The sequence below is a fragment of the Thrips palmi genome, unplaced genomic scaffold (genome assembly GCF_012932325.1).
Source record: "Thrips palmi isolate BJ-2018 unplaced genomic scaffold, TpBJ-2018v1 HiC_scaffold_2, whole genome shotgun sequence".
Taxonomy (NCBI): Eukaryota; Metazoa; Arthropoda; class Insecta; order Thysanoptera; family Thripidae; genus Thrips; species Thrips palmi.
In genome coordinates this window covers 4,614,192-4,629,805 of record NW_023144629.1, presented here as the reverse complement: position 1 = coordinate 4,629,805, position 15,614 = coordinate 4,614,192, and the positions used below count along the sequence as shown (strand labels likewise).

The 15,614-nt window shown below is 38.9% G+C and overlaps 3 protein-coding genes across 7 annotated transcripts; 1 reads left to right on the top strand and 2 right to left on the bottom strand.

Moving 5' to 3' along the window:
* Positions 1–24: 24 nt before the first annotated feature.
* Positions 25–1,885, bottom strand: LOC117647119 (GTP-binding protein SAR1b-like). Its single transcript, XM_034388658.1, has one exon. It carries the CDS (start codon positions 1,731–1,733, stop codon positions 1,152–1,154), a length of 582 nt encoding a protein of 193 aa, XP_034244549.1. The 5' UTR covers positions 1,734–1,885; the 3' UTR covers positions 25–1,151.
* A 228-nt stretch (positions 1,886–2,113) lies between these two features.
* LOC117647118 lies at positions 2,114–7,513 on the bottom strand. 3 transcript variants are annotated; one of them, XM_034388655.1, is made up of 9 exons: positions 7,254–7,513; positions 6,741–6,780; positions 6,181–6,319; positions 5,663–5,868; positions 5,412–5,586; positions 5,208–5,291; positions 4,959–5,124; positions 4,699–4,859; positions 2,114–4,624 (listed from the first exon to the last, which is right to left on the bottom strand). In XM_034388655.1, the coding sequence occupies exons 3-9, from the start codon at positions 6,196–6,198 to the stop codon at positions 3,401–3,403; spliced, it is 2,034 nt and encodes a 677-aa protein (XP_034244546.1). In that variant the 5' UTR covers positions 6,199–6,319; positions 6,741–6,780; positions 7,254–7,513; the 3' UTR covers positions 2,114–3,400. The 3 variants fall into 3 exon arrangements, with proteins under 3 accessions (XP_034244546.1, XP_034244547.1, XP_034244548.1); XM_034388656.1 differs by lacking the exon at positions 7,254–7,513 and adding an exon at positions 7,134–7,192; XM_034388657.1 differs by lacking the exon at positions 7,254–7,513 and adding an exon at positions 7,015–7,115.
* A 132-nt stretch (positions 7,514–7,645) lies between these two features.
* On the top strand, positions 7,646–15,196 carry LOC117647114 (RNA-binding protein 25-like). 3 transcript variants are annotated; one of them, XM_034388641.1, is made up of 16 exons: positions 7,646–8,011; positions 8,503–8,600; positions 8,749–8,792; positions 9,014–9,308; positions 9,390–9,527; positions 9,623–9,808; positions 9,888–9,976; positions 10,065–10,145; positions 11,991–12,385; positions 12,486–12,962; positions 13,039–13,189; positions 13,353–13,815; positions 13,894–14,037; positions 14,120–14,310; positions 14,391–14,537; positions 14,620–15,196. In XM_034388641.1, the coding sequence occupies exons 2-16, from the start codon at positions 8,513–8,515 to the stop codon at positions 14,710–14,712; spliced, it is 2,982 nt and encodes a 993-aa protein (XP_034244532.1). In that variant the 5' UTR covers positions 7,646–8,011; positions 8,503–8,512; the 3' UTR covers positions 14,713–15,196. The 3 variants fall into 3 exon arrangements, with proteins under 3 accessions (XP_034244532.1, XP_034244530.1, XP_034244531.1); XM_034388639.1 differs by having other exon boundaries at positions 7,647–8,011; positions 12,474–12,962; XM_034388640.1 differs by having other exon boundaries at positions 7,648–8,011; positions 9,017–9,308; positions 12,474–12,962.
* Positions 15,197–15,614: the final 418 nt, after the last annotated feature.

The following is a 15,614-nucleotide window of genomic DNA, read 5'->3' as shown; positions in this document are numbered from 1 at the left end:
TTAAAGTAATGACCATTAGAGTTATAATTAAAATTTATATAATATTTAACTATAAAAGAAGCATCATTTCACTTTTGGGATTACACCTGAAATTACTTGATCACAGAACATGACGTCTTAAGAAAGGATTAAGACATTGTTTGACACAAATGCAGGAGTTACAGTTAAGCAACAGCTTCACAACCTTATATACAGAGTCAGAGGCAGGATTATCCTGCCCAAACAAGCAATTCTAAATATTAACAATAAAAACCTGGAGTCTGACACATGTACATCACCAACTGAGCTGCACTTCTTTATATACGGGTTCAGCAATATACAGTTAGTACATAGCCTCAATACCCATGGATGATTATGGTTGTTTTCCTGAATGTATTGTCTCAGACAGATTTGGACTTAACTAATTGGAATGGTTTAAAAAAGGAAATAAGTCGTTCAATAAATAGAGAAGTCAACGTACAGCCATAGGTAGAATGTGAAGACATAAAAACAAAGCAATGATATGAAAATGGCACTTTGAGTTGGTACCCAAACATACTTAACAGAAATTATCAAAAGTAGTATCTGATTGCATTATCAAACCCTTCTTTGTAAGGGGATCTGAAATTTTGACGTAAACAAGGCAGAAAGAAGCAAGGTTGAAAACAAAAAAGGGAGACGAACTATAAACAGATTTAGAAAAACCTTAAAGGAGCTCCATGAAATCAAGTATTTAAATAGGCCTCATATAACAGGATCACAGAAGACATACAAATTTCAGTCTGAAAGAGTGAGAATGTGCAATTTTTTTCGATTTCAGAGAATTAAACAGGAATTTTTCAAAATGTTTGTAGCAAGATAAACTTGAGCAATTTCATTACTCAGCCAATATTTAGAAAAATACATTTTCTCGTCTGATTCTGAAATGTTTAAGATTATATCATTCTTAACATCAGATCAATATCAATTAATTCATTAATTTTCTCTCTGGCAAAATAACTCCAGCAAAATTGTATCTGGAAGCATTGGAATCTTGCGACAGTTCTTCAAAGCAGCGGTCAAACTGCATTCTCCACGATTCCTATTCGTTTTGCAAACAACACATCAATGACATAACACAATCGATGCACACCAGTATAGTCCCAGGCCCATCGTCACTTTGGTCAGCACTTTCAGTCGATGTACTGAGCTAGCCAGCGGAAGCCCTCACCATACCCCTGGCGCTTGAGCACAGAGCACATAAACAACTCGAGGGGCCTGTCCCTCAGGTCGGCCCGGGCCACCTTGCCCTTGCCGGTCGTCTTGTTGTACAACTCGAAGTAGTGGCGCAGCTCATCCTCCGAGGCTGCGTTCGGCCTGTCGATCTTGTTGCCCAGGATCAACACGGGGCAGTTGCTCAGCTGTTCGTCTGTCAGCAGCCCATCCATCTCCTTCTTGCTCTCGACGAAGCGGTCCCGGTCGCAGGCGTCCACCAGGAACACGATCGCGTCCACGGCGGGGAAGTAGTCTCTCCAGACGCGGCGGGCTTGGTGATGACCGCCCAAGTCGAAGGTGGTGAAGCGCATGTTGCCGATAGAAAGCTCCTCGGATGTAGGGTGCAGAGTCGGGACGTGCTGTGCCAAGCGGTCATCCTTGAGCATGTGAAGCAGAGTTGTCTTACCAGCGTTGTCCAGCCCCAGGAACAACAGCTTGCCGGACTTCTTGTACAGGCCCAGGTAGCCCAGTACACCGGTAACCCAATCCCAGAGAAACATTGTCGAAGGGGTTGCGACGGAACTTGCGAACTTCCGAAGAAAAGGCCTCTTTTTTGACGTACGGAGACGCTGCCGTCTGCTTGGGCGAGGATACACAGACAGACGGCGCTCTGCCACTCGCTCAAATCCACGTCAGATTTCTGGCCACTGCCTTTGCCATATCCCACCGCCTTGTACACAAATACAGCCCGTGAATGAACCAATCAGCGCGTTGAGGGACGAGAGGCATGAGGGAGGACCAGGATTGCGAAGAGGCGGGACGTTCAAATGCTTCAAAAGGGAGAGACCACCGCATGGAGGCGCAAAAAAGCGCTTGCGATCTTCTTGAGTACCGAAAAGAACATAAAATCGTGGAAGGGAAAGAAATAATTCTCCTAAGATTCCTTATGAGCAGATGTTTATTTCAAACTCCCCCCCTCCCCCAAAAAAGCACAATTTATTGAAACAACAATATCCAAATGTAAAAGAAAAACATCACAGAACCTTCCAGTATCTTTCCTTTCTTTGAAAACTTGGTAACAGACTAAAATCCATTCTCTTTTCGAGAGGCAAGAAAATTATAACATGGAAAGAAAAGAGAGTGAGCGTGGGCAAATCCCCTCTGATATTGCAACCATGTAAATTGGAATGCTAAGGTACTAAGAAGGAGGCCTTTCACATTTAAAGAAACAGAACAACGTAAAATACACCAAAAAATAACCAACAATTAAAATAAAAATGTGGACATTGAAAACATATGTATTCCAGGACAAACAACCAAACTAGTTAAAGTTTAACAAAAAAAAAAAAAAAAACTTAATGACAGTGAAGGCGGAACCCTGCCTCTGAGCATTCGTACACTACACAATGCATGACAAAATCCTACACTCACAACTCCACTAGACTAGAGGTTAGTAATTCTAGTCGGATCACAGAAGTCTAATCAGTGCAAACCTAAGAGCTTCAATGCCACTTGATAGTTGAGAATACTTCCTCATCCAAAGGAACAATAACCTGACATTATTTCTGTCTTTTGCTTTCATTAAAAGTTCATCAGGTAGTTGTTTCAAAATGAAATAAATTACGTAACAGCACTCTGTACCATAATCAATCTTGTGGTCACATAGTTACTTCAAAATTGAGCCTTGTCAAACAAAACAAAAAACGTTCAGAGCAATGAGATCTCGACAGCATAAAAAACATGGATTTTTCTGAAGAATAGGATCAAATATTGTAAAAACACTATTTAATGTATGCAGGAAACTGTTAAACTAGTTAAAATGGAACAGTAGAGGAAAAGATCAATCAGACTTTTGGAAGATGGAATCATTAATTGTATCTTAAAAATAGACACCGGTAGACAAAATATGGAAGAGCAGCATTGCTTTGCACAACATTCCTATCAATACTGTTGACAGGTACACTAAAATCTTTCTTTTATACCTAAGTAGACATTTGCTAAAGTCAAATGTCCACATCTATGTGAGACTAGACCTCAGATATTCGGTATGAACTGAAAATCTCTTAAATTTACTATGCATTAGACTTACTTTTTACCAGGAACAATTCTGAGAAAAATGGGGATCAGAATACTCAAAATACAATTTTTTTTTTTTTGCATAGATCAGTAACTAATAAAAAAGAATATAAGTTATGGTTACAATTGTTACTAATGTAAACTGGACATCTTAGACACCAGTTTCTGTCCTATTACTAAGTGCTCTTTGTAGCAGTTTTTGGTTACCTCCTGAAGGATCTGGTGCATTCGTAGGGCCTAGTAAATCATCAACACTTGACGTAGTTTCTAAACGAGCTCCTGCTGTATGGACTAATGCATCATTTGCCTTTTGGGGAGTGGCTGCAATATTTGAATTGGCTTGTCTACTGGTATAGAGAATGGGCTCATAAGATTGTGCATTATCAAGGAGAATATTATTTGAGCCTGCTTGGAATCGCAAAGAACAGGGACGTGGGCCAGATGGTCTTGATTCTTTTTCTTTTTTATCAGTGGCTGGAGGGGAAGAAGAATTTGCAACTTGAGAGGAGTTTTTTACCGTTGTTGGACCTAAGCGTTTTTCACACTCAATGGAGTACATAAAGGAATCCATAGGATGAACTTCAACAGTATCTCCAGAAGCAAAAAGTTTTGTTTCTGGTAGTAATCTTGTCTGATTCAATTTTGAAGTTGGGTTATGCTGAAATTTGCTAAAATTCAGATCAGATTTGCCCCCATCTTTAGGTAGAGTCAGGTCACAGCCTGAATTGGCATCATTAGATTTTGTGCTTTCATTGGCCTTGATCATGATAGGGTTCAACATGTTATCCTGATTATTGGTAACTTTGCTTTTCATCTTCATTTTTTTGCTAGTGAGATTTTCTGAAGAAAACGTGTCAATCCTACTCCAACTGGAAACTAAAGGTGACCCTGCTGAACTTGGCATTACAGTGGAATTCACCCTGCATATACCAGGACTGTTATTAACTGAAACCTTGGGCATATTTATATCCTTTCTTGCAAATGACTGAGTTGTTTCATTACTTTGAGCAATAGTTTCACCATGCTGTAGTTTTTGCGAATCAGATAAATTAATACTCCAGTCATCCCAAATGCTGGCCTCAAAACTTTTGTTAATATTATTTAAGCAAGTTAACTTTTTAGAATCCATCCCTTCCTCTTCAGATTTGGTCGAGTAAACATTACTGGTAACTGAACTTCTGGGTGACTGTTTCGCACTAGAGCACTGAGAAATAGGAATCACTAAGGTAGACGGGTCATCTGCTAACGATACAAGAACCTGGCTGGCCTCCCCACTCCCTAGCAGCGATGATGAATATCGCAGATTCATTATTGCAGGACTACTAGGAGAGTTGCTCATCGGCATTTGACTTTCTGTTTGTGTACCAATATCAACCTGAAAATAGACAGAGGAATCATTATAATACTGTCGTCCAGAAAAAGGTAGGTGAGTCATAAAGCCAGACATACCTTCATCATGAGTGAGGGACAACAACAAGATGAGCAATGTTTCATTTGAAGTCTTTCTCGTTCTCTTTCCTCTAAAATTTTGGCAAGTATTGCAGCTGAGACAATGTCAACGGGTGGCTTTCCATCCCCTACTTCTTTCTCTTCATCACTCAGGTCTTTATCTAAAGGACAAATATGTGATTGCATCAGCAAAATTTTTGTACCTCACACAATTTATAATTACAAAATAACAAATGGGATAGTGACGAGTGATAACTCACCATTTGGTGTTTTGTTGACTGAATAAACCATTGCAGTAGGAGGAAAGGTAGGAATGGGCACCTTTATGGTTCTCCGTTCAACTTTTGGAGGAAGTCCATTACATTCCGATGGTCGTCGTTTGCTAGACATGTACGACCTCACTTTCTGTTGCAATTCAGTGGGCAACTGCAAAAGAACAAACCATAAATAAGAATGTAAAGATGAAGCATAAATGTTAAACAAAGAGCTACAGAGGTAAGACAACAGACCTGCTCAAATTTTTGAGGTACAAAGTTTGCAGGTTTACATTGAAGAAATTGAATTGCTAGGTTCAAATCATTTCTGTACCTCTCCTGAAAAAGATAAGTTATTTCATAGATGAATGTGTTGGGTATAATTTATTAATCAAGAAAAAGAATGTTCACATATGTTTCAGTCAATCAATGCATTGTGTCAGTGTAAAAGATACTTACATTTTCTTCCTGGTAACGATTAACATTAAAGCGAGCATCTACAAGTCTCTGTGTAAGACTTGCAACATCTCGCGTGAGAGCTCCTTTTTCACTTTCAAATTTATCAACAACTCTCAAAAGTTTATCTTCTAGCCCCTGATTTACTTTTTGCACTCTCTTATATGATTCATAAAGTCTGCAACGACAAATAAGGTAATCTTTATATGTAGGTTCATGCACAAGATGAACTTGCTATGAGAAATAAATGGTACCTTGAATATTTCTCTTGCCACGTCAACAGTTCCTCTGTAAGGGCTGCATATTCACCATCTGGAAATTTGTCTGCTTCTGACAGAAAGTTAGTTTCCATTGTAACAATGTGTCGATCTCGTTCCACTAGGCGTTGTTTCAGGTTTTCTATTTCAACATGTAAATGCAGGGTACCCTGATCACAGTTCCGACACTGGCAGCCACAATCCTGTAACAAAATTTCAAAAGATATAACTATACAACACATATGGCTACAAAATAGGAATGAGACATAATTGAGGATTCTTTGGTAGTTGATGCGATATGGATAAAGATATCAAAGGCAAGCAAACCATCTAAACTCAAAACAAAATTCAGGAAGTGAGAACATTCCACTCCCACTAGGATAAAATAACAGCTACGACTAACAGACTTTGAAAATTACATTGATTGTTCAAGTTACACAATTGAAACCATAAAATTTTCAACCCCTTTGACTAAAGAAGGAGGGGGGAGAAAAGGTAAGCTAAGCTATACTCACCTTGCACTGTTCAGCCATGGTAGGCCAACCAACAGCCTACAGACTTGTATCAGAAATATATCAACCAAACTGCTCATGTGCGTCTGATGTGAAACACTGACCAAAGTCAGTGTAACTCAGCAAATCTTGTACATCGTAACTGTTGAAAAAAAGAGTAAAAAAAAACAACAAAATAGAGCACATTTACAGCATATAAATTTTATAAGCTTATAGAGCAAATTTTTTAACATCAACTAAGCAGGGCATTAAGAATGGGAAGTTGTTGTGCCTGTCATTCATTCTACAGCATATTATAAGCATGCAATAATCAAGTTAGCGCACAAAAATAGGAATGGAACAGAGTTTTTGGTATTTTGCAACTCTAGTGAATCTTATTTCATCCCATGATGTTAGGCTGAAGTTGAATACAAATTGGCTGATCAGATAAAAATATTAACTTGAAATTAAATGATTGATGTTCAGTTCTGAGCAAAGGCTAAGAAATGCTAAAAAGATGATAAAGTACAAGCAACAATGTTACTTTACAATATGAGTAAGAAACCTGAGTATAAGGTGATTACCTGATAAGGTGAAAATCTCAGCTAATATTTGACAAGTCACCTGCAGTAACAGAAGAGAGTGAAAATCATTCATTAATTAAACACTGAAGTTTGACAGCATCTTATTAAGAAAACACCACTTTCAAAAGAATCTATACGGGGAGTGAATTGTTAAGATATTAAGGGTTGTATGGGCCTTAAAGAAACAAAGTAAGCAAATGTCCAAATATGGAACCACAACGACGTATGAACATTTTGACATTTGGATAGAGCAAAACAACATAACCCATCTTACTGTGCTTGAGTAAGATCCCCGAGGGATTGTGGCATTGAAACTAAGGAATGGGGCACAGTTACTCGAAACCCTTTAGACAGTTTACATTTGAAAGACAACTAAGCTATGATAATATGGACCGTTTATATTGAATTCAACGTGTCAGTCTTGTGTTATAGTACCCTATCCTTGGGCTTAGAGAGAGTGAGCAGAAGACACGATGTTCACTCAAGGTCAACGACGATACCTCGGGTACTTACGAGATAAAGGTTGAAAATATAAGGAACCAGTTATTCGGCAATGTAGAAAAACAAGGAAATCTTCATCGTTAATGTATCCGTGAATCACAAACACAGGAGTTTGCAGACGTCTGCAAGCAAGTTGAGAGAGGGAGAGGGGGGAGGTGACGCAGAAGACCCTTGGAAGCACAGGGGAGTCATGGGTATCGCGTCGATAGATAAATGCATATAGCTCAGCTGGATCTTATGTTTCATGTTAAAAAAGAAAAACCAGACCTCGTTTGTAACAACGAACAAAAGTTACAGGAAGATGCGCGTTAGGACAAAGCTTAAGTGTGATTACAAAAGTATCTAAAAATGCTGTTTTCTTTAATTCTCATACAAAGGTGGTTTCTAGCCTCGCAGCAGGTGTGCAATACATGCCGTTTCGGCTCGGCTTCCGACCAAACCTCCATCTTGAAGCCGTCTGTTCTCCCCTTAATATTCGTCAAGATGATCAGGATTTTATTAATTGACTCTAAGCCCTGGATTTCTTGGGGCCGATTTTCTGTTTTTCAATGAATGCGCACGTGGGGTTGTGATATTTTTGGAGACGACTTTCCTGAACAACTATTTCTTTTGGGGAGTGCTTGTTAGGGAGTGCTTCTAAAGTCACAGGCGCGGAGCTTCGCTTTTTTAGACGTTTGTGTGCCATTTAGTCGAATTATTCATGTTCTAATCAATAGGCCACTTCCTCAGTAGGAAATCTTTTCACTTTAATAGCCTTCAATTGAATTCTGGTAAGTCTGTTATGAATTATAAATTTGTTTCTTATTGTTGATTGGGTTATGTCTTGACACTGCCTCAAAAAGGTATATATTTATGAATAAATAGATTACACATGCTTTCCTGTACATCAACCTTTCCTGGTATAAGAGAATACAAGTATTTTTTGGGCTGTTGTAAGATGTATTTCTAAGTTTTACATACTGCCTGCATAAGGCATTGAGCGATAAACATTTTACCTTATCGCTTCCATTTTTATGTTTTGAAGTTAACAATACAGCAGTGTAACTTATTTGGAAGGGAAGCATGCATTAACTTAGCTTCATGCATCATTTTGGTCGGATCCATTTCTGGTATTGCCCATGCATTGTAATATTTTCTCTTCAGTTTATGATGGGCTCTTACGTATTTCTCTGAAGACTTTCCTGCACCTTATATTCATGGTGCTTTATATTCTAGAACTTTTGTTACTTTTGTTTATTGATTTTTTTTTTTTATTTGCCAGATTTTGTTGAATGGTTATGTCGTACCCTGGCAGGCCACCTATGGTCCCTGGCATTCCAATGCCAACCACCATGTCCATGCCTTATGTGCCCATAGGAGGTGAGTTGTTGTTATTGCTTCATCTGTCTCAAATCAAAACACTACTATCACTTGTGTACTTCTATTTACTCTAGACTTCTATTCAAGTGACAAACACTCAATTTATTGATCATAAATTTTAACTAGAACTGTTTCTCATTTTTTACAGGCCCTCCCTCTCATCTGATGCAGGTTCCTGTACCAATGCATCATGTAAGTTGGTAGTGGTACTTGCCACAATCAGTAGATTCATTGAGCAGGGTTCGCATAAAAATTACAAGAATTCCCCAAAAGTTCCTTAATTTTTTTCTCTATTAGTTTTGTGTTACTTCTTTGCCTCTAGGTTAATTTTACTTAGTAGCCTTATTAAACTTATGTGCAAGTTTTTGGTCTCCCCAAGAAATTTTCATTAATAGTGTTAATTTTTGCAAAAGCAGATGCTGGCTGGAGGTCCAATGCCTCCCATAGGTGGACCTCCCCTACGCAGCTTCCATCAGCCTCGCCAGCCTCAAATGCACCATCAAAATTCCTCTTCAAGCGCCTCACAAAGTGGCAACAGTGGGTCTCGATCTGATCGAGGCTCATATTCTAGTAAACGTAATGCAGAGCCTTCAGATGGTCCTCCAGTTACAGTCTTTGTGGGTAATATAACTGAAAAGGCTCCAGACGCAATGATTCGTCATATTCTGGCATCTTGTGGTGCAGTTCAATCGTGGAAAAGAGTTCAAGGTCTGTTTTGAATCTTCATAAGTAACCTGTGCTTTTAATACTATAGTCTTTTTTTATCACAAGAAATTAAATCTGTTTCAGCCTTTGGATTCTGTGAGTTTGCTGGTCCTGATTCAGCCCTTAGAGCCATTCGTCTTCTACATGATATGGAAGTTGGCAATAAAAAACTAGTGGTAAAAGTTGATGCTAAAACACAGACAGACCTTGACAAATACAAAGGTAAGCAGTTTTTTTGTGTTAATTTATTCATTGTTTTTTTTTTTTTAACTATTAGTAATATTATTACATACACTCCTTGTATACATTGTTTCTAGCTGAAAAGCGGGAGAAGGGGTCCAGTGGTTCTCCACTTCAAGATGAAGCAGCTGATGAAGATGATTACCTGAGCGAAGACATGCGCCAAATGGACAGACAAGCAATGGAAAGGATAAGGACCATCATCCATGAATTTGAACCTGATCTCAATAATTCCTCTCATGGAGGTTCTAAAGATCGATCAAGTAGGCTTAATAGCAGAGTAAAGTGACTGTTTCTGTAGCGTTAAACTAGTGCTTTCATTAAATGTGTTATTCGTTACAGTGAAAGATCGCGGTAAAATTTCTCGGACACAGGAAAAATTGTTAAAATTAAGTAGAGATGGAGCGGGTGAGGATGGGGACATTTCTCTTGTACGTATCTTGAAAACTGTTAGAGTTTCTCATATTACATGCATAATTTAAGCCTTTGACTTTATGTGACATTTCTATTACTTTCCAGAACTTAGATGATGCTGATATTGAGGAGGGGAAGAGAGACCTTATCACTAGAGAAATAGGAAAATTCAGAGAGACAATGAAGGTAAGCTAAAGCTTTTTAATGTCTAATTTCATTTCTTCCTTTCATTGTAATTGACTTGAGTAGTGTGGGATGGCTGATTTAAAATTCTTCAACTCTCTTTCATCATCTCCATTTGAATATCTTACTTTTAAAGGGAAGTCTTCTTAAATTCCACTTTGTTAAATTTTCTGGCCTTACTTCTCTCAATCTACTTTAACTTAAAGTGGATAAAGTTCTAAGCTATCTAGTCTTACAATTTTGTTACTTTGGTGACACGTGGATATTCCTTATAAACTATAGGGAGACGCAAATTGTTTGGGTTGCGGAAGGACCATCGCGCAGCTCGCTATTGTTTTGTGTCAGGATGGGTGAGTAGCTTGATCATCAGTTGGACAACGTGACCTCTTTGCTCTCCATGGCCTGGACTGTTATGACCTTTCTTAAGCATTTGTTTTTATACTAGTTAATTTGGCTATTCATCAAAGAGCATAACCCTTGTGCAATGTTTTCAAGTAAAACAATGTATGTTTATTTTTGTTATAGTAGTATTTTATACTAAGGATGATTTCAATCTGTGCGATTACTAAGAGAAAACATTTGTGGTGCACATCAGTCCAGGCCTAGTGTTCCCTTGCAAATTGAAATCAAATATGATTCCTTAATGGCCACCCCAATGTTCCCCTCATTCCATTTTTTTTTTTTTTTTTTTTTTTTTAAAGATCTTTGTGGTTGAATATAACACAAAAACTTAAATTCTAAAGACTTCAGTTCTTTTCTCTACTCTCAGTTTTGATACAAGATTGAAACTATGACCCTTGGTGTATCAATTAATTAATTTCAGTTTTTCACTCTGTTGGTCAGTTAGTGGAATTCCATTCTTAAACAATCATGTAATGTAACATTTTGTATCATGAGTTAATTATTAAATTTCTCTCAAACTGGTAATAGATCAGTTTAATATTTTCTCTGAATAGATGCTAATTTTTTTAGTTAAATAAACCTTCTCATGCATGGTTTAGTTCTTCCATGATCTCCACAGTTTGAAGGTTTTGAATGTTTTGAAGGTAACAGGTTACCAGAAGCATTCAGAACATGGCCGATTTCGTCTGACCTCCTTCATGCGCTGTTTCCATCTGTTTGGTATCGTTCTGATGGTCTGCTCTCTCAGTTACTTTCTTTTTTCTCTTAAAGCAAATGTTTCTATCCCAGTAATCTCAGGAAGTGCGAAGACTAGGTGTAGAGGGTGGAAGTGCTGCATTATATCACATGTTTACTATTCACACAGTCACTCTAACACTTGACCAATGCACTGCATTAGACTTAAATTATATACTTTTGAGACCTTCAATCTTTAAAAGAACTATAATTAACCAGTTAAGAAAACAAAAATGCCTGTAGCAGGAACTACTCTATTTAAGTTGCAAATCAATCTATTGCTTGCAATAATTCCTTGAAAATTGCCATGAAATCTGTCTTTTGTAGACTGTATTCTATATTCCAACTCTCTTTTTATAGACGTTCATTTCTTGGAAATCTGTTACTGCTCACTTCTGTTACATTTTGTCAATCAATTCTGACTTAATTTGCTCTATGGGTTATATATTAATCTTAAATATTAATTCTTACCTATGATGTGGGGGTAGTCTTCATTTGTTTAATTCATAATTTGTGTATTGGATTGAACAGGTTCAGTGAGATCAATTTTGAGCCTCTTTATGAGGAAATGGTTCTCGTTTACCACTGAACATGTTAAATTATTTTTCTGCTGGTTGTACGAAAGATGGCTATTGCAGGTCTTGTCATTGTACTTATTTGCTTTTGTATTGACGTCTGCTTTTCCTTCTTTTTTTCCATGCAATCCTGAAGCAAGAGGAAGAGAAGCTAATGGAACAGGATCGTAAGCGGAAGGAATATGAGGAGAAAATACGGGAAAGAGAACTGGACAGAGCCCAAGAACGTGAAAAGGAGAGGGCGGAAAGAGAAAAAGAACGAGAAAAGGAACGTGAACGTGAAAGGGAGAGGGACAGAGAGCGAGACCGTAAAGATGTGAAGGAAGACAAACGCAATTCTGTCTCTCCCATCAGATCTAGAAGTAGGGAACGTTTGATCCCTTCCCGTTCTCCACATAGCATTAGAGATGGTTCCAACCGGTCCAGGTCACACTCCAGAGAGGGTACCCGTGGAACTCGGAGTCAGTCTATTGAAAGCTCATATTCCAGTAAAAACAGCAAAACGAGGGAGAGGAGGCGTTCCCGTTCCAGGTAAGCCATTTTTGTTAGTCTGTTATCCTTTAGAATTTTTAAAGAGTCATTTGATGATATTACCTCCTGCCGGTTTCTCAAATCTTAGGTCTCACGACAGGGAACGAGAGCGTGAGCGCGAGAGGGAGCGCGAGCGTGAGCGAGAAAGAGAGCGGGAACGGGAGAGGGAGCGGGAGAGAGATCGAGAGCGCGAACGGGAGCGTGAGCGCGAAAGAGAGCGGGAGCGGGAGCGCGAGCGTGAGGTGCGGGAGAGGGAGCGTGACCGCGACCGAGAGCGAGAGCGGGAGCGTGAGGAACCAAGAAGACAAGGACAAGAGCGTGAATACGCTCGTGCTCGTGAGGAAGAGGATGAGGCCAAGGACAAGAAAAAGCTGGAGCGGAAGGCCAGGGAAAAGGAAGCACAATATCAAGAACGTCTCAGGAGTTGGGAGACAAGAGAAAGGAGAAAGATCAAGGACCTGGATAAGGAGCGAGAGAAAGATAGGCTGAAAGAAGAGGAGCGAGAAAAAGAAGCTAAGAAGCTGAAGGAATTTTTAGAGGACTATGATGATGAAAGAGACGATGTTAAATACTACAAGTAAGTGGGTTCCCTGTGATTTGTTTCATTTTAATCTTTTGTATGCATTTGTGACATGTGTGTTGGGTATCTGCAGAGGTCGGGAACTTCAACGAAGGCTTGCTGAGCGGCAAAAAGAAATTGAAGCTGATACCAGGGACAGGCAGAAAGAAAAAGACGAGCTGGAAGAGTTGAAGAGCAAAATATATGCAGAGGAGCATGTGGACCCTAGTGCTGAATTCGAGCGTGTAAGTGATTTAACTTTTGTTGACCTTGCCATTCTGACTCACTGTGACTGTGGGATCATTGTTGAGGTCTGTTGGTTTATTGTTGTGCCTGTCTGTGGAGACTTACTGGTAACCTAGCAACAGATTTGGCTTGGACTGACTGTTATTGTTTGTTTCCTTGCAGTTACGGAAAGAACACGAAGACCAGTACAAGCCGAAAATTATAATTGATGTCAACTTGGAAAACTTAAAGCAGCGAGAAAAAGAAAAAGAGAGGGAGAAACAGAAAGAAGCGGAACGAGAAATGGAAAGAGCAGCAAGGGAAAGAGAAAAGGAGCTGGATAGACAAGAGAGGGAACAAGAGCGGGTGCGAGATGGCACTGAACATCCCTCAAGTGACCATGAGCGGCGCAGAGGAAGTGACCATTCTGATAGCAAATCTCATAGTGAAGATGGCCACCATCACCACCATAGACACAAGCACCACCATCATCACCACCACCACCATAGACAAGGATCAATTGCGGCTGGACCTGCTAGTCCTACTCTCAGCTCCCCTGGTGATGATCACCAATATGATGATGGGCCTCCCGAAATGGATATTGATGATGAGCCGTTCAACCCTCCAGCCAGCAATGGATCTAACGGTGAGCAACTACACAGTATTTGTCCTTCTGAACGTGGTAATTTTTGCTACCTACTGACTTGTACTCTGGTAACTACAGCTCACAATGATTGGACATCTCCAGCTAAAATGGAATTCAAGAAGAAAGAAAAGAAGAAGATGGGTGTCAAGGAAGCCTTTAACACAGATGATGACGAGGACAGCAGTCTAGGATCAGGAAAGAAACGGAAGCTCATTCCATTGGGTAAGTCTGCTGGATTTACTCCATTACTGCTTTCTATCCTCCAGTTCATTAGAAACTAAGGTGCATTCTACTGCATGTTTAGATTATGGTGATGAAAAGAAGAAAACCAAAGATGACAAGAAAGATGAAAAGGATAAAGAAAAGGAAAAGAAGGATGAGCAAAACAAAATAGCTGAAGAAAAGAGGAAGCATATCAAATCCCTTATTGAAAAGATCCCAACTGAGAAACAAGCTCTATTTGGATATGAGCTTGACTGGTCCGCTGTTGATAATGTATGTATTATTCTAATACTGTGTTTGTTACTCCTCTGGGAAACTATAGATCGCTGACGTTATTTGTGATTTATTTGTAGACCTTAATGGAAAAGAGGATAAGACCCTGGATTAACAAGAAGATCATTGAGTATATAGGAGAACCGGAACCCACTCTAGTTGATTTTATTTGCTCAAAAGTTTTGGCAGGAAGTGCCCCACAAGGCATTCTGGATGATGTTCAAATGGTGTGTTGCGTTTAGACTCATTCATTTGTTTCTTTCCTGAAAAATAAGTTTCACTCATTTGGTTACAACTTTTCTTTTGCAGGTGCTTGATGAGGAAGCTGAGGTATTTGTTGTGAAAATGTGGCGACTTCTTATTTATGAAATAGAAGCAAAGAAACTGGGACTGGTTAAATGAGAATGGCTTCCCGGCTCTACGAGAGCCGATCGAAAAAATGCCAAGAAGGGAGACTCCCCTGAGTTTATTCCGTAACTCCGAGTCATCAATTAAGCATACATCAGACATTCTTCCTTCAGCTCTGTGACATCAGTGACATCTGTACAGCTCTGGAACAGACTTTGATGTTCTGATTCTGTACTGCAACTACATTGATAGCCTGGACCTCCCTGGAAATGTTGGACATATTCTGTGTGACTGTGAATTAGTCAATGCTTTAGTGAGAATCAAATGAACTCTACAGGAGACAGTCTCCTGGAATCACAGCTGGTAAAACTGCTGCATAATTGTAAGAGAAAATAAAATTTTCTACGCATTCTCTTATTGTTTCCCTGTGTCAGGGTACTCCTAGTACGTAATGACTTTCTTAGCCTTCAATGGTATTCATTCATGTATGTGATGTATGATACTTAAGTGAATAAATTGTATCTTGAGTATAGATAAATTATCTTCATATTCCGATCTCATTTGGAGGATCAATGTGACTGACAAGTGTAAATAACTCTATTATAGTATGGCGACCGGATTAGGAATTTAAGTCCATCTGTTTAGTTATCTACCTTTCAATAGAAAATCAATATTGTAGGATAGGAATACTTCCGAATTTTCACCAAAATAAACAGTTGACTAACAAAGGGTACGTTTAAAAATTTATTACCTTAGAAGTTGCTTTCTTTTTCTTCTTTTTTTAAGAAATTAACACAAGAATTATTGGGCAAATCAAGATCCCAGCTGATACTAATTAAAATAATTATATCATGGAATAGCAGCTTCCGAATCTCTGATTTGAACTAACTCACAAAAAAGTTTCAAAAGTTATTTTTCTGCTTTTTTTTTCATTATGTTTAAAACCTGGCTTGAAT

Excerpts from the sequence above, each read along its gene's own strand:
- LOC117647119 (XM_034388658.1), bottom strand. The coding sequence starts at position 1,733 with ATGTTTCTCTGGGATTGGGTTACCGGTGTACTGGGCTACCTGGGCCTG.
- LOC117647118 (XM_034388655.1), bottom strand. Across the intron at positions 5,125-5,207 it reads TACCTCAAAAATTTGAGCAG|TTGCCCACTGAATTGCAACA; the intron begins GTCTGTTGTCTT and ends GTTCTTTTGCAG. Across the intron at positions 4,625-4,698 it reads GTCCCTCACTCATGATGAAG|GTTGATATTGGTACACAAAC; the intron begins GTATGTCTGGCT and ends GTCTATTTTCAG.
- LOC117647114 (XM_034388639.1), top strand. The coding sequence starts at position 8,513 with ATGGTTATGTCGTACCCTGGCAGGCCACCTATGGTCCCTGGCATTCCA. Across the intron at positions 14,038-14,119 it reads ACGGAAGCTCATTCCATTGG|ATTATGGTGATGAAAAGAAG; the intron begins GTAAGTCTGCTG and ends CTGCATGTTTAG. Across the intron at positions 14,311-14,390 it reads ACTGGTCCGCTGTTGATAAT|ACCTTAATGGAAAAGAGGAT; the intron begins GTATGTATTATT and ends ATTTATTTGTAG.